This window comes from Delphinapterus leucas, chromosome 9 (genome assembly GCF_059928025.1).
Source record: "Delphinapterus leucas isolate spDelLeu-1000000601 "Yukka" chromosome 9, BTC_Dleu_Yukka2, whole genome shotgun sequence".
NCBI classification, from domain to species: domain Eukaryota; kingdom Metazoa; phylum Chordata; class Mammalia; order Artiodactyla; family Monodontidae; genus Delphinapterus; species Delphinapterus leucas.
In genome coordinates, this window is record NC_143137.1 from 45,887,165 (window position 1) to 45,909,790 (window position 22,626).

Consider the following 22,626-nt stretch of genomic DNA (forward strand, 5'->3'; position numbering starts at 1 on the left):
GATGTGGGGCAATCAAATCGGTGACGAAGGAGCAAGGGCCTTCGCAGAGGCTCTGAGGAACCACCCGAGCTTGACTAACTTGAGGTAACTGCTGCCTTCTGAGAACTGCCGTCTTCAGGGCCAACCTGGTCACTCCGTGTTCCTCTTGTTTTACCAGAGGAGGAGCCAGGGGAAGGAGGGTGGCTGGCATTCCTAACAGGGAAGGTATTTGTGTGTGTGGCGTTTCTTTTTCTTTTTAAAAATGTTTTTATCGACATAGAAGAGGCATACAGTTAAGTATATTATGCTTAAGTTTTCAGCTCTGTGATGTGACATGTGCACACACCAGTCAGATCAAGACTAGACATTGCCAGCCCCTCTGTAGTCTTCCTGTGCCCCTTGGGGGTTGGGGAGGAATTCTTCAGTCAAGACAAAACTGAAAGACACTGGGCCGCAGATTCCTGCCCCCTCCTCATTTCTCAGGATGGTGCTGGGACAAGAGGGGATCCTTCACCTCTGTAAACAGACTTGGTCCTCCCTGGCCCTCCTTTAGGCCTCTGGCCAAATCTCTGAGACTTGGGGGTCTCCTGGTTGCCCGTGTCCTTCCTGTCACTGACAAAGGGTTAAATACGGTGGGGGCAGTAGCAGAGTTCCTTCCATACAAGAACAGAGGAAACTTCTCCAGGCCTCACCGACAGGCGCCTGTAAGGTGTCAGCCTCCGAAGCAGAGCTCGCCAGGCGTCCTCAGCCCGTGTGACCAGGTCTTGCCATGTTCCGTTTCCTGTCTGGCCTCCCCTTGAGCAGTCTGGTGATTGGCCTCGTCCTGGGCTCTGGAGCGGCAAAGGCTGAGTGGCTGCTGGTGAGGCTGGCACTTACGCTTCCTGCTTCAAATCAGCCCAGGCAGGAACCACGTCCAGGTGGAGTCTTGCCAGCTGTTTAGTTGCTGAAACCAAAGCCAAATGTAGACGTGTTTTTAATAACCTACCCCAAATGTTTTTCCTTCCTAGTCTTGCATTCAATGGCATTTCTACAGAAGGAGGAAAGAGCCTCGCATGGGCCCTGCAGCAGAATGCGTCTCTGAGAATATTCTGGTAATGACCAGAGTCATTTTGAACGGTTGGGTCTCAGGGATTTTTCCAAAGACTGTGCACAGCCTGGAATCTTAACTGAAAGAGTGCCTCTCCGTTGTAAAGGCTCTAGGCCTTTCCTCAAAGGAAGGTTTATAATTTCATTTCCTCCTGGAGAAGAAAATAGCCATTCCCAGAAGCACAAACAAGTACAGAATGGGTGGAATGGGTCCCAGGAACATGAGTTTGAGACCTTAGCCTTCTTTGCCTACCCTAGGCCTCAGGAAAACCAGAAGGCTAGCTATTCTGTCAGGATATCCTCGGAACACCCTCAGATATGCCTTGAGGAGTCCAACTTTCATTCACTTGTCTCAGAACTCCCTTCTTCCTCTTAAACTGCCTACCCCCCGTGCAGCCTCCTCTGTCCCCAGGTAGTCACATCAGGACTTGGCCTTCATGCTCCAGCTCACCCGTCACGGGAAGCCCACAGCCCTCGCTCCCTCTCTGCACTCCAGGGCCACTAGTTAACTGTGTGTTACCTTCTGACAAGTGATGCTTTTTTTCTTTCTTTTGGTTGTTCCTTTTTTCGGTCATTTACTGTATTTTTATTTATTTACTTGCCTGTATCATAAATTGCTTCCGGGAAAGGAAGTTATATTACATGTCTCTGTATCCTCCTCATGAGGTATTGGCTAAATTAGTTAATGAAAATGTCGTCATTATGAGAATTCAGATACTAGACCTGCTGGCCAGTAAGTGCGTTTTCCTTTTCCCCTCAAAAAAATCTTTTAAAAGATTTTGAAAAGTAATACATACTTTTTTGAAAAAAATATAATACACTGAAGTTGGGAAAGTAGGAAGTGAAAGAACCTCCTCCCTCATGCTTTCTAAATATAATCTTTTACTTCTAGCATTTGAATGTATATTCAAATAAATATCGCTTTTCTTATGAAACTGAATAGTATTTAGCAAGTGACTTAAAAAAAATATCTCAACCATATATTGTACATATTTGACATGTCCTTCCTTTTATGTCAGGGTTTCTCAATCTCAACACTGTTGGCATTTGGGTCCAAATAATTCTTTTTTGTTGAGAGGCTGTCCTGTGCATTGTAAGATGTTTAGCAGAATCCCTGGCCTCTACCCATTAGATACCAGTAGTAACCCCTAATTGTGACAGTCGAAATTGTCTCCAGACATTGGCAAGTGTCCCCTGGAGAAGTCACCCCAGTTGAGAACCACAGGTCTAGGGGGATAATAATAATGTCAATCCCCAAAATCTCTTGAGTACTCACTGTACATCACACATTGTTCTCAGCCTTTTCCATGTATTAACTCATTCTCACAACTGTGTTATGAGGGCTGTACCATTACTGTTCACATTTGCTGGTGAGAAAACTCAGGCCCAGAGAAGTTCAACCACGTGCTGTGGTCGCCCTGCTAGTAAGCCATTGCCAGCCGGCATGTCTGGCTCAGAGCATCTTGAGCCCCATGCTCTTCTGCCTCTTTCTTTATCCTACCTCATTCTCTCTAATGGTTGCACAGTGTCCCTTGAATGTACACTCACAATGTATTTTGCTGGCTGCCTCTACTGATACTGAAATTTGTTCACATCTTACATTATGACCGAAAAGACTGCAACCAATACTGCATGTATAGAACCTGTGTGTAATGTCTTTGCACACCACAGGGTGGATTTCTAGACGTTGAATTGTTGGCCCAAAGTGAAACACATTTAAGGTGTGGATAGACACTACCAAATTGCCCTTCAAGGAATGATTTTTTAAATGTTCTTTATATTCATTTCTCCTTCCTTATTTATTCTTTCATCCACTGGCACAACAGGGTTTAATTCTCTTTACAACCAGGAACTTCTAAGCCCTCTGTACTTTATCCAGACCACTTCCTGCTTTTACGAACAACTGAGAGACTTCCTGAACTTCCAGTCACAGAACTCGGGTCCTTCATAAGTGGCCTCGGAGCAAAGTGATGAACACATTGTAACGTGCAGTCGGCAGGCTTTTCTAGCTCTTCATCTGACTGAGTTTAGTAACACACTGTCCGTGGTGTTCAAGGGATCTTAACGGCTGGAGACCCGAGAAGCAGGCACTGGCCCCTCGCTTTCTGTGGGCCCGTCTTCTGAGAGATCTGAGGGCTCAGCAAGGATGGGGAGGGAGTATGGGCTCCCCCCGCAGCAGCAGGGCTAAGAAGTAGGAGCTTGGGTGAAGGGTTTGCACTAGAAATGAACCTCTGTTTATTGTCTGTGGGGCTCAGAGGCTGGCTTGGAGCCTGGCTGTTTGCTGGGTTCTCAGCAAGTGATGAGCTGCGTAAGCTGCAGACGCCGGGGCTGGGATCTCGCTTCTGTGAACTCAGTGGAGAGTGGGTGCCAGGTAGCGCTGTCCTGAGTCGACACTTCCTTTCTTTTCCAGGCTCACCAAAAATGAACTTGATGATGAAGTGGCAGAGAGCTTGGCAGAGATGTTGAAAGTCAACCAGACGTTGAAACATTTATGGTAATTCAGATTTAAACACTGTGCTTTTTAAAAAAATATTTTTTGAGATTCACATATCATAAAGTCACACTTTTTAAGTGTACAGTTCAGTGGTTTTTAGCATATTTATAAGGTTGTGCAACCATCACCACTATCTGGTTTTAGAACATTTTACAAAACTACCCACCTCCCCTACCCGCCAGAAACCTGTACACGTTAAGTAATCACTCCCCATCCTTCTCCTCCCTTAGTCCCTGGCACCTGCTAATCTACTTCCAGTCTCTATGGATTTGCCTATTCTGAGCATTTCATAGAAATGCAGTCATACAATATATGACCTTTTGTTTCTATGTTCTTTCACTAGCAAAAGTTTTCAAGGTTCACCTACATTGTAGCATATATCAGTACTCCATTGCTTTTTATGGCTGAATGATATTCCATTGTATGGACAGTCCATGTTTTGTTTGTCCATTCTTCAGTTGGTGGACATTTGGGTCGTTTTTACTTTATGACTATTATGAATAACGCTACTGTGAACATTCGCGCACGTGTTTGTATGTGAACATGTTTTCATTTCTCTTGGGTATATACTTAGGAATAGAATTGCTGGGTCATATGGTCACTCTGTGTTAAATGCCAAACTGTTTTTCAAAGTGGTTGTGCTATTTACATTTCCACCAGTCATGTATGAAAGTCCCCATTTCTCCATGTCCTCACCAACACTTGCTATATTGTCTGTCTTTTTTGGGTAATGCCATCCTAGTGGGTGTGAAGTGGTATCTCATCATGGTTTTTTTTTTTTTTTTTTTTTTTGCGGTACGTGGGCCTCTCACTGTTGTGGCCTCTCCCGTTGCGGAGCACAGGCTCCGGATGCACAGGCTCAGCGGCCATGGCTTATGGGCCCAGCTGCTCTGCGGCACGTGGGATCTTCCCGGACCGGGGCACGAACCCGTGTCCCCTGCATCGGCAGGTGGACTCTCAGCCACTGCGCCACCAGGGAAGCCCTCATCATGGTTTTGATTTGCATTTCCCTGACTGCTAACAGTGTTGGGTGTCTTTTCATGTGCATATTGGCCATTTGTGTACCTTCTTTAGAGAACTGTCTCCACATCCTTTGTCCATTTGTAAATTGGGTTTATAGGCCTTTTAATTGCTGAGTTGTTAGAGTTCTTTATATATTCTGGGTGCTAGACATTTACTAGATACGCGATTTGCAAATATTTCCTCTCTTTCTGTGAGGTTTTTCATCTTCTTGAGAGTGACCTTTGAAGCACCAAAGTATTTAATTTTGATAAAATCCAATTTATCTGTTTTTTGTTTAGTTGCCTGTGCTTTAGGTATCTTAGTAAGAAATCATTGGCTAATCCAAGGTCCCAAAGATTCCTTTAAGTGTTATAGTTTTGCTCTTACATTTAGGTCTTTGATCCATTTGGAGTTCATTTCTGTGTATGGTATGAGGTGTTAGGGGTCCAGCTTCATATTATTGCATGTAGATATCCAGTTGTCCCAGCACCACGTGTTGAAAAGTCTCTTTCCATTTTGAATGGCCCTGATGCTTTTGTCAAAAATCAGTTGACCATAAATGTGTGAGTTTATTTCTGGACCTTCTATTTTAGTTCATTGAGCCATATGTTTATCATCATGCCAGGACCACACTGTCCTGATTATTGTAGTAAGTTTTGAAACCAGGAAATGTGGGTCTTCCAACTTTGTTCTTCTTTCTCAATATTGTTTTGACTATTCTGGGTCTCTAGCATTTCCATGTGAATTTTAGATCACCATGTCAATTTCTGTAAAAACAAAAAAACCCAGAGTGTGCTACTTTTACATCTGGTTTTTTTTGGTTTTACTCCTTTTCTTTCTGACCTGTAGACGTTCTTTTATGCCCTTCCCTAGGTGTCAGGCCAGCCCCTCCACAAGAACAGAGCTAGAACAGGGCTAGAGAGTCTTAGCTCTTGGTGCCAGTACAGACTACACTGGCTACAGTGAAGGTAGCCAGTGGGCATAGGTACCTGGCACTGCCAGGCTTTTTACTTCTCCTCCTACCCAGCCTCTTGCCAGGTCTAGGCTTCAGGCAGCTCACCCTCCCCCCAGCAAGGTGTAGGTGGTGCCAGTGTTTGCAACTGTGGAAGGGGTGATTAGGAAACAGCAGAATTTAACTGAATGCAGAACTCAGTGCCCACTTCCAGGTTCTATTTTTGCTCCTTTTGCAAAAATGTCCAAGTCACACTGTGGTTGTACTTACCAGAAGGTCTCACCTCTGCCACTTGGCCCAGGGGCCCCAGTCTTTGAGAGATGTGCTGGGGATCACTGGGTCCTGGCTGCAGCACAGCCACCGAGTCCTGTGTGCTTGGGCAGGAATGGTGACAAGAGCTCCCTTCCCCTGGGCGCCATGGTAGAAATGATGAGAACTACTTCATACACATCCTCCTACTTCATACACATCCTCCTATTGAAATCTCACACACCCAGGGTAGCGGGGTTCTCTTATAGTTACTCCCATTTTATAGATCAGGCAGCTGAGGAATAGAAAGCTTAAGTTTATTTCTTCAAGGATCTGCAGCTGAGAAGTGGGGAGTGGGTGTATGTATATGAGGAGAGCTTTTAACCACAATGCTATACTGCCTCCTTAAGGGACGGGCTTAATTTCTATAATCTCATTAGTCACAGTAATATAGGTCATTATCTTCCTGGTACACAGCTACCTTCTTGGATCAGTGCCCAGAATTTCTAAAGGTCAAGTTCAGTAGTAGCCTTATGCTACAAATAGCTGGGGGGTGAGGAATGAACCTGTGATGAAGCACAGGCGTATCACTGACTTGTGCTGCTCTTTCCTGGGTGGGTTAGACGCATGGCTTCCCAGGGGAGCAATTTGGGAATTGCCCAGGCTTCCCAGCTATATCTGAAATCTTTGTTTCATTAGAATCAATGCCACCCAACATAATGGGGTATACTCTTAGAAGCCCCATTATTGATACTTTTCCACTGGGACCCATGAGTAGCAGCAGAACTGTTCTTCCTCCCTCCCTCTCAGATGTTGGAGAGGACATGGTACCATCTTGGAAGCCTTTGTTTCCCCCAAAGAAGAGAAGGGCCAGCTCTTTAAAAAATACTTAACTTTAAAAACTGCCTTGCCTTTCTCCAGCCATCTGGAAGGAGACATCAGACTGCCTGTTCCCCAGATGTGTTCCTTAGAATTTGTTGTTCAGACTGGTAGTCTCCAAACATTTTTGATTGGGCACCCCTGCAGTGAAAAATGTCAAGCACACATGCATACATATATGTTCATGTATTAAATTACCTACATATGAATATACAGATATATTATGCTCACTATAAAAATACACAGAAAAGTTAAACATTTAAAACAATTTTACTTAAGTATAGTTGATTTACAGTGTTGTATTTAATTTCTGCTGTACAGGAAAGTAACTCAGTTATACATATATATATTCTTTTCCATTATGGTTTATCACAGGATTTTGAATACAGTCCCCTGTGCTATACAGAAGGACCTTGTTGTTTATCCTATATGTAATAATTTGCATCTGCTAATCCCAAACCTTCCCTCCCCCTTGGCAACCACAAGTCTGTTCTATTTGTGAGTCTGTTTTTGTTTCATAGATATGTTCATTTGTGTCGTATTTCAGATTTCACATATAAGTGATGTCATATGGTATTTGTCTATCTCTTAATGACTTAATTTGCTTAGTATGATAATGTCTGGGTCCATCCATGTTGCTGCAAATGGCATGATTTCATTCTTTTTTATGGCTAATAATCCACTGTATATATATATATACCATATCTTCTTTATCCATTCATCTGTCGATGGACATTTAGGTTGCTTCCATGTCCTGGCTATTGTAAGTAGTGCTGCTGTGAATATTGGGGTGCACGTATCCTTCTGAATGATGGTTTTCTCTGGATATATGCCCAGGAGTGGGATTGCTGGATCATATGGTAGCTCTATTTTTAGTTTTTTAAGGAACCTCCATACTGTTCTCCATAGTGGCTGTACCAATTTACATTCCCACCGACAGGGTAGGAGGGTTTCCTTTTCTCCACACCCTCTCCAGCTTTTATTGTCTGTAGACATTTTGATGATGGCCATTCTGACTGGTGTGAGGTGATACCTCATTGTTGTTTTAATTTGCATTTCTCTAATTATTAGCGATGATGAGCATTTTTTCATGTGCCTCTTGGCCATCTGTATGTCGTCTTTGGAGAAATGTCTATTTAGGTCTTCTGCCCATCAGAAAAATTAAACATTTTAAAGCATGTTCTTTATTTTCATGGATCTGATCGACACAATCTCAGCAAGATCGAAAACTTAAGGGGACTCAGTTCTTCCCCGACCCTGTCTCTTATCCCATCATATCCTTCCAACCCCCTAATGAAGTGGGCAGATTTAACCCAGTATTACTTGATACAAAAGATATATCCTTCTTTCAGGCTTATCCAGAACCAGATTACAGCCAAGGGGATTGCCCAGTTGGCAGATGCATTACAGAAGAACACTGGCATAATGGAGATTTGGTAAGACCGATCTACCACTTGTAATGATAACAACAACGATTATTTACTCAGCACCATTTACTATGTGCCATGTACAATGCAGGGCACTGTCCATTTATTTCCCATCTTTCCAACAATCTGTAATGTAGGTAGTATTGTCTCCATTTCACAGATGTAGAAACTGAGGCCCAGACCAAGGTCCCACCTAAAAGGAGAAGCTGAAATTCAGCCCAGACTATGACTCCATAGTCAGGGCTCTCCTCCCCAGCCCTGCTGTCCTGCCTACTGTCCTGGGTTGCACGGGGGCAGACATACTGGGAAAGGGATTCCCACTGAAAGTTAATCACTCTGGGACTCATGAGCCTGAGAGATGGCCATGCTGGCCCAGAGTTTAAAGCATGTTCTTTTCCTTCTCTGGGCTTCCAGGCTGTATGTGAGCTGATTGTACTCTTTTTCGACTTCCTGTTTCTGTTATGCTAGCAGAAGGCAGGCATGTGCTCTGCTTTGCTGCAATGTTGAGCCCCATTTCCTTTCCTGTGCCTCCTACGGGACACACAGCCCCGAGGTAGGACTGGGCCTGTAGCATATTCGGGGGGGGGGAGTGTGTGTGACCCATTAGTGACAATGGTTACACCGCTGGGTTGACTGCTAGGGAAACAGCAGTTAACTGGACAGAAAGGTCCCCGACTGCCTCAGAGTACTGATGTAACCTAGCTGAGAACAGAGGGCTCCGTGTCTCTGAATCCAGACCCCCAAGTGCTCTGGAATTTGCTATCTACCCCAGGCCTGGCCTGAGACAGCCCAGCAGTGTGTGAGGCTCAGACCTGCATGGGAACCATGACACAAAGCCAGGGCCCCGTGAGGACAGAGACCCACAGGAGTTCATGCTACCACTGTGGGCCCTGAGATCCACGGAGCAGCCTCACCGTGAGCCAGACCCTCAGCTCAGGGGGGGAGTTGCTCATTAGCTACAGTTCTTTCTTCATGACTGGGGAGAAGAATTTCACAGCCAAAAACAATAGATCAAGGTACAGCTACCTCCCTGACCTTTTTAAATTTCGCTGTAGAATTTGTTAGTGGATCATAAAATTGGTTTGGTGGGTTGCAAACCAGCATTATTTAAAAAATGAAACAGAGCCAGAATGCTCTGTGCCTAGTATGAAATATTCTTTCATAATCTCATTTCAGATGTGGGTGTGTACGTATACACAGATACTGGTTCACAATGTAAAATGTTCTTATTTGAGGTCACAGTCAGAAAAACATTTGAAAACACTGTCCTAGAGTAGAAAGCCCAGCTCCAAGCAGACCAATGGAGAGGCTGTGGCATGTGCGCCTTCAAGGCCGAAGCCCGCTCCTCAGCCCTCAAAGGCACTGGAGAGCCAGTGGGATTTTAGTTTGCGTTAATCTCCAACCACCCTCAGCCTGTGATCCTTTCCTAGAACCACCCTGTTTCCTACTGACTCTGTTGTTTGTTTGAGGACAGCAGGCAGAGGAGGGGAGCAGAGAGGAGGGGAGGCCAGGCTGCAGGACAGTCTGTGGACTACAGCTGGCTTCCACCCTTCTCAGGGGCTGGTTAGGACGGTTGTAAGGATATGCAGCTGCTTTAAGTCCATCAAGCTTGAAATGGGCCTTTGTCACCTACCAACAGACAACCGTTGTTCCTACACAAGGAACTATTTGTGTAGGACCAGGTGTCGATCTTCAAGGCATGCTCTGCAGAGCCTGAAAGCGTCACTGGTGTCAGGGAGGACTCAGAAAGAGGACAAGGAGGAGGGCTCGGGTGCTGGCCCAGGAGTATCTTTACTTCAGCCCCTGGCTCAGCCCAGGTGTCTGACTCCCTGGGACTGGGGTCTGTGAGGGTGCTGGCTGTGTTGGCCCTGTCCAGGGGTTGAGCCAGCAGGGGAGTGGAGATGAGGGAGCAGCTCTGCCTGGGGCCACACTGGCACAGATGACCTTGGACCATTGCTTTGGACTCATTATCTGTACTGACATTTATTTCTGCCTTGTCCCTGTCCAAAAAGAACTTGAGGTCTGAAGTCCCTCAGTCTTCAAAGACAGAAGTTAGCAGTGTTCAATGACCTGGTATTGCATTTACTGCACTCCATTGTAATAGCTTCCTGTGAGGCTGTCTCGTCTAGACTGTAGCTCCTTGAGGGTAGGGCCTGTGTCATGGTCACTGCTGAGTCCCCAGGGAAAGCACCGCATCTTCATTTGTTGAACAACAAAGTGCTTGTGTGCCAGGCATGATGCTGGTACCAAGAGTCCAGTGGTGAACAAAATGGACCTGCCCTCATGGGTGTACCCTCTACTGAGGAAGACACAGTTAAGAAACAAATCATTCAAGTAACTATTTAATTACAATCATGATGAGTACTAGAAAGGGGAAAGCTAAGAAGGGAACCTAATACAGATGAGGTTTCAGGGAAGGTCTCCCTAAGGAAGTGGCATTTAAACTGAGCCATGAAGGATGAATAGGAGTTCATCAGCTGAAAGTGTTCCAGGTGGGGGAAATAGCACGTGCAAAGGCTCTGAGGTATGAAAAAACACGGTGCCCTTGAAGAACAGCAAGAAGCAGATGGGCCTGTGGTTGACAGTGTGGAAGAGGGAGCAACAGGAGGCAGAGGAGACTAGACCATAAAATATCTGTGGGTCATGTTAAGTATTTTGGTCTTTATCCTAAAAGCAGTGGAAAGTCATTGAACAGTTTGAAGCAAAGAGGGATGTGATCAGATATGCATTGTAAAAAGACCACTCTGGCTCCTCTAGGAAAGCGGATTGGAGGAGGCCAGAGGCCATGTAAAGGGATGGTCAGTAGGACACTGCAGTGAGCCAGAGAAGAGATGATGGGTGCTTAGGTCAGGATGGTGGTGCTGAACATATGGAGAGGTTCCAGGGAGCCCATTCTAGGGGTATTTAAGGAATAAAACAGAACTCTGTGATAGAAGATGAGGATGAAGGTTGACCCCCAGGTTACTAACTTGCACAACTGGATGTAGAGTTGTACCATTCATGGAGCTACGGAACCCTGGGGAGATGTGCCCACTTTGAGGTACCTGGGAGGTGTCCAGATGAAGGTGTCAAGTAGGTAAGCGGCCCCACAGTGGAGCGGTCTGGCCCAGCTCAGTGACATGTGAATGAGGCCAGGGATAGATGAGGTTCTTCTGGGGAAGAGGGCCAGGCCCCAAGCCTGGAGGAAATCCATTATTTGGAGGTCACATGGAGGAGGATATAAAAAAGGAGACAGAGATGGAGTGGCCAGATGTAGGAAAGAAACCAGAGAGCATAATATCAAACCAAGGGAAGGTGGTGTTTCAAGGAGGAGGGAGAGGGCAGGACAGCCAAATGCCTGTGAGGGTCAGGAAAGACAAGGGCTAAAAACTGTCATTTAAGTTCAGGTTTATAGAGGCTATTGGTTACCTTAGTGAGACCCAGTCCATAGAGTGATGGTAGCTGGAAAGGATTAATATGTGAATATCAAACAAGTCATCAAGATGGCAGGGTAAGAGGACGTGGAGCTTACCTCCCCCACAAACACATCAAAAATACATCTACATGTGGAACAAGTCTTGTGGAAAACTAACTGGAAACTGGCAGGAGAATTCCTGTACAACCAAGGCTGCAAGAAAGATTCCCATGTAATCACAGAGGATGGGAAAAAAAGCATCAGGACAGAGCCCATGGGAGGGGACCAAGAGGAAAAGGAAGACCAGACAGGTGGATACGTGCCCTGGGGAGTGAGCAGGTTGAGCCACAGACTGGGTGTCCCACACAGAGGAGACAAGCCCCATTGGCTACTTGGAGAGCTGCTAGGACAGACAGAAAGGCTGGAGAAGCCTAGACTCCAGTTGTGAGGAGTGCATGGGCGCTTGCTTACCACCAGAGAGGGCAAAGCGAGGTCTGCCCTAGCATGGTGGTGTCACCACACTCTCCAGTCCCAGCTGAGCAAACAGCCCAGCCCCACTCATTCCACAGCACAGCTTGGCACTAGATCTAGGGCAGCCAGGTCCTGGGAGAAGACTCGATCTAGAGATGCAGAGGTGGCCCAGGAACCTGGGGGGTGGTCCAGGTAGGGCAGCTGCAGCCACTGTTAGCACTTACTAAAACAGCATTACAGAAGCAGCCCAGACGTCTGATGGCAGCAGAGCTGCTTCAACTCCCACAGCCATAATGCCATGACCCCTAGTGCTAGCTGAGCAAATGCTCCAGCCCCACCCACTCCACACCACAACCTTGCACTAGACCTGGGATGACCACAATGGGGAAAAGACATGACCTTGGGCTGCATCTGAGCAGAGCTGCAGCTGCCTACACAGGTGGTGCCATTGGACCTCTGTAAGTGCACAAGCCCCAGTGCAGGGAGAAGGAAAAACATACACTTAAAGGGAACAGAGCCAGCTTGAGCCCAACCCTCAGGGCATTCACTCCAGCAACTTACGAGCAGCCCCCTGCCCTGTGTGATGGCCACTGAGCAGAGAGGAAGTCCTGCATCACACCCTGTGCAGGCTCTAGCTCTTTCAATTCTAGCCACACCCCCATCAAGCTGATAGGGGCCAGCACATCCTGAAGAACACATGACTGGCATCCACATCAAAACCCGTCCTCACACCAAAAACACTGGGCACACAGTCTACATGGGGACACTCCCACATAAAAACAAACACCCCTTCAAGACCACAGTAGGTAACTGTTTCACCTAAATTCACTGAGACAGAGAAAGTTAAGTAAAATGAAAAAGCAGAGGAACTATTCCCAATTGAAAGAGCAAGAGAACCCCCCTGAAAAAGTAATGAAACAGAGGTAACAATGAGTTCAAAAAGTTGGTAATAAAAATGCTAACTGAATGAAGAAAGAGTTGATCTAAGCACAGATCATTTTAACAAAAACTATAAAAAGACCCAATCAAAAATAATTCCATTTTAGATACAAAGCACCCTAAACGCAATGAATAGCAGACTAAATGACACAGAACACATAAATGATCTGGAAGATTAAAAATGGAAACTGTCGAATCTGTACAGCAGACAGAAAATGAAAAAAAATGAAAGCAACATATGAGATCTATGGGATAATATAAAATGTGCCAACATCTGCATTATAGGGTTTCTAGAACGAGAAGAGAATCAAAGATGTATTTGAAGAAATTATGGCTGAAAACTTCCCAAACCTAAAGAAGGAAATAAATATCTAGGTACAGGAAGCACAGAGGGTCCCAAACAAGAGGAACCCAAACACACCCACACCAAGACATATCATAATTAAAATGGCAAAAGTTAGACTTCTAAAGGCAGCAAGTGTAAAACAGCATCATACACAAGGGAACCCCCCCCCCCCACATAAGGCTATCATCTGATTTCTCTGCAGAAACCTTGCAGGCTAGGAGGAGTGGCATGATAGTCAAAGTCCTGAAGGGGAAAAACCTACAACCTAGGATACTCAACCCAGCAAGATTATCAAGGAGAGAAGATTATATAAGGAGAGAAGAATTTCTCAGACAAGCAAAAACCTGAAACAATTCAGTGATACTAAACATACTCTGAAAGAAATGTTGAAGAGTCTTCTCTAAATGGAAAAGAAGAATCTATAGGAAAGGGAAAATAACAATAGGAAAGACATATATTGAAGATCACTTAAACCAGTATGTGGATTAAAAAAAAGATGGAATTCAATAATGACATTTTGTAATGTCAAACTGTGAACATAAATCTGTACTGTAGAGTCCTCGTGTGTACAGTATGCAGTATATTATATACTTGTTAATAAAACCATCATCATAAAAAAATTGTAAAAGTGACTATAACTACAATAAATAGTAAAGGGATAAGGAGGGAGATATAAAATATGACATCAGAGCAAAGATCAATAAAATTAAAACCCGGTTCTTTGAGAAGATAAACAAAATAGATAAACCGTTAGCCAGACTCATCAAGAAAAATAGGGAGAAGACTCAAATCAATAGAATTAGAAATGAAAAAGGAGAAGTAACAACTGACACTGCAGAAATACAAAAGATCATGAGAGATTACTACAAGCAACTCTATGCCAATAAAATGGACAATCTGGAAGAAATGGACAAATTCTTAGAAACGCACAACCTGCCAAGACTGAATCAGGAAGAAACAGAAAAGATGAACAGACCAATCACAAGCACTGATATTGAAACTGTGATTAAAAATCTTCCAACAAACAAAAGCCCAGGACCAGATGGCTTCACAGGCGAATTCTATCAAACATTTAGAGAAGAGCTAACACCTATCCTTCTCAAACTCTTCCAAAATATAGCAGAGGGAGCAACACTCCCAAACTCATTCTACGAGGCCACCATCACCCTGATACCAAAACCAGACAAGGATGTCACAAAGAAAGAAAACTACAGGCCAATATCACTGATGAACATAGATGCAAAAATCCTCAACAAAATACTAGCAAACAGAATCCAACACAGCACATTAAACGGATCATGCACCATGATCAAGTGGGGTTTATTCCAGGAATGCAAGGATTCTTCAATATATGCAAATCAATCAATGTGATACACCATATTAACAATTTGAAGGAGAAAAACCATATGATCATCTCAATAGATGCAGAGAAAGCTTTTGACAAAATTCAACACCCATTTATGATAAAAACCCTGCAGAAAGTAGGCATAGAGGGAACTTTCTTCAACATAATAAAGGCCATATATGACAATCTCAGCCAACATCGTCCTCAATGCTGAAAAACTGAAAGCATTTCCACTAAGATCAGGAACAAGACAAGGTTGCCCACTCTCACCACTCTGATTCAACATAGTTTTGGAAGTTTTAGCCACAGCAATCAGAGAAGAAAAGGAAATAAAAGGAATCCAAATCAGAAAAGAAGAAGTAAAGCTGTCACTATTTGCAGATGACATGATACTATACATAGAGAATCCTAAAGAGGCTACCAGAAAACTACTAGAGCTAATCAATGAATTTGGTAAAGTAGCAGGATACAAAATTAATGCACAGAAATCTCTGGCATTCCTATACACTAATGATGAAAAATCTGAAGGTGAAATCAAGAAATCACTCCCATTTACCACTACAACAAGAAGAATAAAATATCTAGGAATAAATCTGCCTAAGGAGACAAAAGATCTGTATGCAGAAAATTATAAGACACTGATGAAAGAAATTAAACATGATACAAATAGATGGAGAGATATACCATGTTCTTGGATTGGAAGAATCAACATTGTGAAAATGACTCTACTACCCAAAGCAATCTACAGATTCAATGCAATCCCTATCAAACTACCACTGGCATTTTTTCACAGAAGTAGGACAAAAAATTTCACTATTTGTATGGAAACACAAAAGACCCCGAATAGCCAAAGCAATCTTGAGAACGAAACACAGAGCTGGAGGAATCAGGCTCCCTGACTTCAGACTATACTACAAAGCTACAGTAATCAAGACAGTATGGTACTGGCACAAAAACAGAAAGATAGATCAATGGAACAGGATAGAAAGCCCAAAGGTAAACCCACGCACATATGGTCACCTTATCTTTGATAAAGGAGGCAGGAATGTACAGTGGAGAAAGGACAGCCTCTTCAATAAGTGGTGCTGGGAAAACTGGACAGGTACATGTAAAAGTATGAGATTAGATCACTCCCTAACACCATACACAAAAATAAGCTCAAAATGGATTAAAGACCTAGATGTAAGGCCAGAAACTATCAAACTCTTAGAGGAAAATATAGGCAGGACACTCTATGACATAAATCACAGCAAGATCCTTTTTGACCCACCTCCTAGAGGAATGGAAATAAAAACAAAAATAAACAAATGGGACCTAATGGAACTTAAATGCTTTTGCACAGCAAAGGAAACCATAAACAAAACCAAAAGACAGCCCTCAGAATGGGAGAAAATATTTGCAAATGAAGCAACTGACAAAGGATTAATCTACAAAATTTATAAGCAGCTCCTGCAGCTTAATAACAAAAAAACAAACAACCCAATCCAAAAATGGGCAGAAGACCTAAACAGACATTTCTCCAAAGAAGATATACAGACTGCCAACAAACACATGAAAGAATGCTCAACATCACTAATCATTAGAGAAATGCAAATCAAAACTACCATGAGATATCATCTCACACCAGTCAGAATGGCCACCATCAAAAAATCTAGAAACAATAAATGCTGGAGAGGGTGTGGAGAAAAGTGAACCCTCTTGCACTGTTGGTGGGAATGTAATTTGATACAGCCACTGTGGAGAACAGAATGGAGGTTCCTTAAAAAACTATAAACAGAACTACCATATGACCCAGCAATCCCACTACTGGGCACATACCCTGAGAAAACCATAATTCAAAAAGAGTCATGTACCAAAATGTTCATTGCAGCTCTATTTACAATAGCCTGGAGATGGAAACAACCTAAGTGTCCATCATCGGATAAATGGATAAAGAAGATGTGGCACATATATACAATGGAATATTACTCAGCCATAAAAAGAAACGAAATTGAGCTATTTGTAATGAGGTGGATAGACCTAGAGTCTGTCATACAGAGTGAAGTAAGTCAGAAAGAGAAAGACAAATACTGTATGCTAACACAGATATATGGAATTTAAGGGAAAAAAATGTCATGAAGAACCTAGGGGTAAGACAGGAATAAAGACACAGACCTATTGGAGAACGGACTAGAGGATATGGGGAGGGGGAAGGGTGAGCTGTGACAAAGTGAGAGAGAGGCATGGACATATATACACTACCAAACGTAAGGTAGATAGCTAGTGGGAAGCAGCCACATAGCACAGGGAGATCAGCTCGGTGCTTTGTGACCGCCTGGAGGGGTGGGAGGCAGGGAGATGCAAGAGGGAAGAAATATGGGAACATGTGTATATATATTTTTGTTGTAAAGCAGAAACCAACACCATTGTAAAGCAATTATACTCCAATAAAGGTGTTAAAAAAATAAAATAAGACATCAGGAGTAAAAAATGTAGATCTTTTAGAATGTGTCTGAACTTAAATGATTATCAGTTTAAAGCAAGTATATATAATTATGGGTCAACATATATGAACTCCATGGTAATCACAAATCAAAAGCCTAACACAAAAACCAAAAAGAAAGGAACTCAAGTATACTATAAAGAAATGCATCAAGCCACAATGGGAGAGACAAAAAGAAGAAGAAATGGACAAAGAAGAACTACAAAAACAACTGGAAAACAAGGAATAAAATGACAATAAGTACATACCAATCAGTAATTACCTTAAATGTCAGTGGACTAAATACTCCCATCAAAAGATAAGGGGTGGCTTACTGGATAAAAAAGCAAGACCCTTCAATATGCTGCCTACAAGAGACTCACTTCAGGGCAAAAGTCACATTCAGAGTGAAAGTGAGGGGATGGAAAAAAACTTCATTCACATGGAAACGACAAGATAGCAGGGGGAGCAATACTCATATTAGACAAAATAGACTAAAACAAAGGCTAAAACAAAGACAAAGAAGGGCATTATATAATGATAAAGGAATCAATACAAGAAGAGGATATTACACTCATTAACATATACACCCAATACAGGAGCACCTAAATACATAAAGCAGATACTAAAAGACATAAAGGGAGAAATTGACAATAATACAATAATAGTGGGGTACTTTAACACCCTACTTACAACAATGGACAGATCATGCAGATAGAAAATCAGTAAGGCAGTAGAGGTCCTAAATGACACAGCAGACCAGTTGGACTTAATTGATATCTGTAGGACACTACAGCCAAAAAAAGCGGAATACACATTCTTTTAAAGTGCCTATGGAACATTCTCTAGGATAGATCACATACTAGGTCACAAAACAAGCCTCAGCAAACTTAAGAGGATAGTAATTATATCAAGCATTTTTCCTGACCACAATAGTATGAAACTAGAAATCAACTACAGAAAGAAAAATGAGAGAACAACAAACATGTGGAGACTAAACAATATGCTACTAAAAAACCAATGGGTCAATGATGAACTCAAAGAGGAAATCAGAAAATACCTCAAGACCAATTGAAAATGAAAACACATTTTTCCAAAATCTCTGGGATGCAGCAAAAGCAGTTCTAAGAGGAAAGTTCATAGTGATACAGACCTTCCTCAGAGAATAAGAAAAATCTCAAACAACCTAACATACCACCTAAGGGAATTAGAAAAAGAAGAACAAAGCCCAAAGTCAGCAGAAGGAAGGAAATAATAAAGATTGGAGAGGAAATAAAAGAGATTAAAAGAAAAAGCAGAAAAGATCAATGAAACCAAGAGCCGGTTTTTTGAAAAGAGAAATAAAATTGATAAGCCTTTAGCCAGGCTCACCAAGAAGAAAAGAGTGGACCCAAATAAACAAAATAAGAAATGAAAGGAGAAATAACAACTGATACCACAGAGATACAGAAAATCCTAAGAGAATACTATGAACATTTATATGCTAACAAATTGGACAATGTAGAAGAAATGGACAAATTTCTAGAAACATATAGCCTACCAAGACTGAGTCAAGGAGAAACAGGCAATTTTAACAGACTGATCACTAGAAGTGAAGTGAAATTGAATCTTCAAACCAAACCAAACCAAACAAACAAAACTCTCAGCAAACAAAAGTCCAGGACCAGACAGCTTCACAAAGGAATTCTAGCAAACATATAAAGAACTTATACCTATCCTTCTTAAACTATTTCAAAAAATTGACAAGGAGGGAACACTCCCAAATTCATTCTAGGAGGTCACTATTACCCTGATATCAAAACCAGACAACACTACAAAAAAAAAAACTACAGGCCAATATTTTTTATATAAATGCAAAAATCCTCAACAAAATATTAGCAAACTAAATCCAACAATACATAAAAAGGATCATACACCATGATAAACTGAATTTATTCCAGGACGCAAGGATGGGTCAACATATGCAAATCAATCAGTGATACACCGCATTAACGAAAGGAAAGACAAAAGAAACCACATGATCATCTCAACAGACACAGGAAAAGCACTTGACAAGATTCAACATCCATTCATGATAAAAACTCTCATCAAAGTGGGTGGGTATAGAGGGAACATATTTCAACATCATAAAGGTCATTTGTGACAAACCCACAGCCAGTATAATACTCAATGGTGAAAAGCTGAAAGCCTTTCTGCTAAATTCAGGAACAAGACAAAGATGTCCACTCTCACCACTTTGATTTAAAATAGCATTGGAAGTCCTAGCCACATCAGACAAAAAAAAAAGAAATAAAAGGTATCCAAATTGAAAGGGAAGAGGTAAAATTGTCACTATTTGCAGATGACATGATATTATATAGAAAACCCTAAAGTCTCCCCACAAAAACTTACAACTACTAAATGAATTCAGCAAGGTGGAAGTATGCAAGATTAATATATAGAAATAGGTTGTGTTTCTGTAACACTGATGATGAAATATTAGAAAGAGAAAAGTTTTAGAAATCCCATTTAAAATGTCAGAAAAATAAAATACCTAGGAATAAACTTAACCAAGGAGGTGAAAGACCTATACTCGTGAAAGACCTATACTCTATAGAACACTGATGATGGAAATTGAAGGTGATTCAAACAAATGGAAAGATATCCCATGCTCTTGGATTGGAAGACTAAATATTAAAATGGCCATACTGCCCAAAGCAATCTACGGATTTAATACCATCCCTGTAAAAATACCCATGATATTTTTCACAGAACTAAAACAAATAATCCTAAAATTTATATGGAACCACAATAGACCCTGAATTGCCAAAGCAATCCTGAGGAAAAAGAACAAATTTGGAGGTCTGACCCTCCTGGACTTCAGACTATACTACAAAGCCACAGTAATCAAAACAGCATGGTATCAGCACAAAAACAAACAGATCAGTGGAACAGAATACAGGGCCCAGAAATAAACTCATGCACCTATGGTAAATTAATCTACAACAAAGGAGGTAAGAATATACAGTACAATGGAGAAAAGACAGTGTCTTCAACAAGTGATGCTGATAAAACTGGTCAGCTACATGTAAAACAATGAGAACATTCCCTCCCATCATATACAAAAATAAACTCAAAATGGCTTAGAGACCTAAATGTAAGACTGGAAACCATAAAGTTCCTAGGAGAGAACATAGGGGGAACACTCTTTAACATCAATCATAGCAATATTTTTTCTTGGGTCAGTCTCCTAAGGCAAAAGGAATAAAAGCACAAATAAACAAATGGGACCTAATTAAACTTAAAAGCTTTTGCACCATAAAGGAAACCATCGAAAAAATGAAAAGACAACCTACATAATGGGAGAAAATATTTGCAAATGATGCAATCAACAAGGGGTTAATGTCCAGAATATACAAACAGCTCATACAATTTAACATAAAAGAAAAAGCCCAATTAAAAAATGGGTAGACGATCTGAATAGATATTTTACCAGAGAAGACTTACAGATGGCCAACAGGCACATGAAAAGGTGCTCAACATCGCTAATTATTAGAAAATGCAAATCAAAACCACAATGAGGTATCACTTCACGCCTGTTAGAATAGCTATCATCAAAAAGTCTACAAATAATGCTGGAAAGGATGTAGAAAAAAGGGAACCCTTGTACACTGCTGGTGGGAATGTAAATTGGTGCAACCACTATGGAAAACAGTATGGAGGTTCCTTAAAAAACTAACAATAGAACTACCATATGATCTAGCAATTCCACTCCTGGGTATATATCCACAAAAAACTACAACACCAATTTGGAAAGATACATGCACCTTGGTGTTCAAAACAGCACTATTTACAATAGCCAAGACAGGGAAGCAACCCAAGTGCCCATCAACAGATGATTGGATTAATATGTGATACACACACACACACACACACACAAACACACACACACACACACACACACTGGAATATTACTCAGCCATAAAAAAGAATGAAATATTACAATTTACAGCAACGTGGATGGATCTAGAGAAAATTATGCTAACTGAAATAAGTCAGAGGAAGAAAAACAAATACTATATATCAGTTACATGTGGAATCTAAAAATAATACAAATGCTTGTATATGCAAAACAGAAACAGACTCACAGATATAGAAAATAAACTTGTAGTTACCAAAGGGGAGAGGGACAAATCAGGGGTATGGGATTAACAGATACAAATTACTATGTATAAAATAGACAAACAAGAATATCCTGTATAGCACAGGGAATTATATCCATTATCTTGTAATAACCTATAAGAGAATATTATCTGCAGAAATACTGAATCACCATGCTATACACCTGAAATTAACACAATACTATAAATCAACTATACTTCAATTTTAAGAAAGAAAAAAGTAAAAAGTGTTGGACCGATTCTGTTCCTTAATTTCAGGGTTGTGTGAGGCACAAGAGTGTGTTAGGAACACATAATGGGAAGGAGCATACAGTAGTCTCTCACACTTACTTGTGTTCTTTTTCTCCAACAGCTTAAATGGAAACTTGATAAAGCCAGAGGAGGCCAAAGTCTTTGAAGACGAGAAGCGGATTGTCTGTTTCTGAGGGGATGTTTTCCTGTGGGTGGGTCTTGGCCGTGGGGGTGACTCTGTGCAGTTGCCTGTCTTGGATGTCTGAAACATCCAGCGTCTGCCGAGGTGGAGCTTCCAGGATTCCTGCCTTCGTGGTGCAAAACGAGCTCTGTGCGGGCACTCTGATTGGCAGAGTCCCTGAGTAGCTGTTACAATTCTGCAGGAAAAGTATGAGCTGTTTTAGTGACTGTAAACATACTCTGAAGAGATGTTAATCCATGATTATTTTAATCTGAAATTAGAGGAATGAGACTTTGAGCTCATAGAAACGCCTGCCCAAAGACCAGGGAGAGTGAGTCGGTCACTGCCGCATTCAATGAAGAGCTGGGGACATGGTGCAAAGTTGGTGCCATGTTTCTTGGGGAAAAGGTGCTCAACGAACAAAAGTGTTTTACCTGCAATGTTCTCTTCCTCCTCAGTACTTCCCCATGTGTTGATATTATTCCCACTTCAGAACTGTGGATACTGGGGGGGGGGTACAGTGTGGGGATCTGACTCATCCAAGGTTCTGTAGGGACTTGGTGCCAAAGGAAGGACCCGCCATGGGCTTACGTCTTAGTCCTGGAGTCTCACCGTCTGCTGACAAAGATCGCAGGATGCCCTCCTCTTAGCCAGTCTGAGGGACAGGACGATGCCTTCGTAATGCTGAGGCTCCACTCAGGGCTTTCGTGGGTCGGGGCTGACCTTCGGAAGACTGATGCTGTGGGCAGAGGTTCTCTGTCCCAGGAAGAAGAATCAGCGCCGTCCTTCAAAAGGAATAAGGCCTGGCTTGCCCATGTGGCTCCGGCATCCAAACAGGAGCTTCTCTCTCTCTCTCTCCTGCCCTTTTGAGGAAGGGAAGTCTCTTCCTGCCCTCGAGCAGTTGTGCGAGTGACTGAGTTGGAGGCAACGCAAGCCGCTGAGAACCCAGCAAGCACGTCAGACCCCTGCCACCGTGGCGGGCACCTGGTGGATGCTAAATGGGGGAAAGGAGAAGGTTTCACCAGAGAAC

General features: G+C 42.4%; 2 protein-coding genes across 13 annotated transcripts in view; one reads left to right on the forward strand and one right to left on the reverse strand.

The window, feature by feature from the left end:
* Positions 1–22,626, forward strand: part of NOD1 (nucleotide binding oligomerization domain containing 1) — a 132,681-nt gene that overhangs the window by 68,712 nt on the left and 41,343 nt on the right. For 11 of the 12 annotated variants that reach the window (XM_022584168.3, XM_022584150.3, XM_030759803.2 and 8 more), the window contains 5 exons: positions 1–84; positions 987–1,070; positions 3,476–3,559; positions 7,994–8,077; positions 21,537–22,626. The exon at positions 21,537–22,626 is cut by the window's right edge and continues 41,343 nt beyond it. In XM_022584168.3, the coding sequence (XP_022439876.2) occupies positions 1–84; positions 987–1,070; positions 3,476–3,559; positions 7,994–8,077; positions 21,537–21,609 (409 nt within the window). In that variant the 3' untranslated portion in view covers positions 21,610–22,626. The remainder of the gene's footprint in view (positions 85–986; positions 1,071–3,475; positions 3,560–7,993; positions 8,078–21,536) is intronic. The other variant, XM_089917551.1, reaches the window with a different exon arrangement.
* ZNRF2 (zinc and ring finger 2) overlaps positions 1–22,626 on the reverse strand; it is a 159,025-nt gene continuing 136,399 nt past the window's right edge. Inside the window, exon 5 of the mRNA XM_022584225.3 lies at positions 1–22,626. This exon is cut by the window's right edge and continues 41,341 nt beyond it. The gene's annotated coding sequence lies outside the window, so the exon portion shown is untranslated.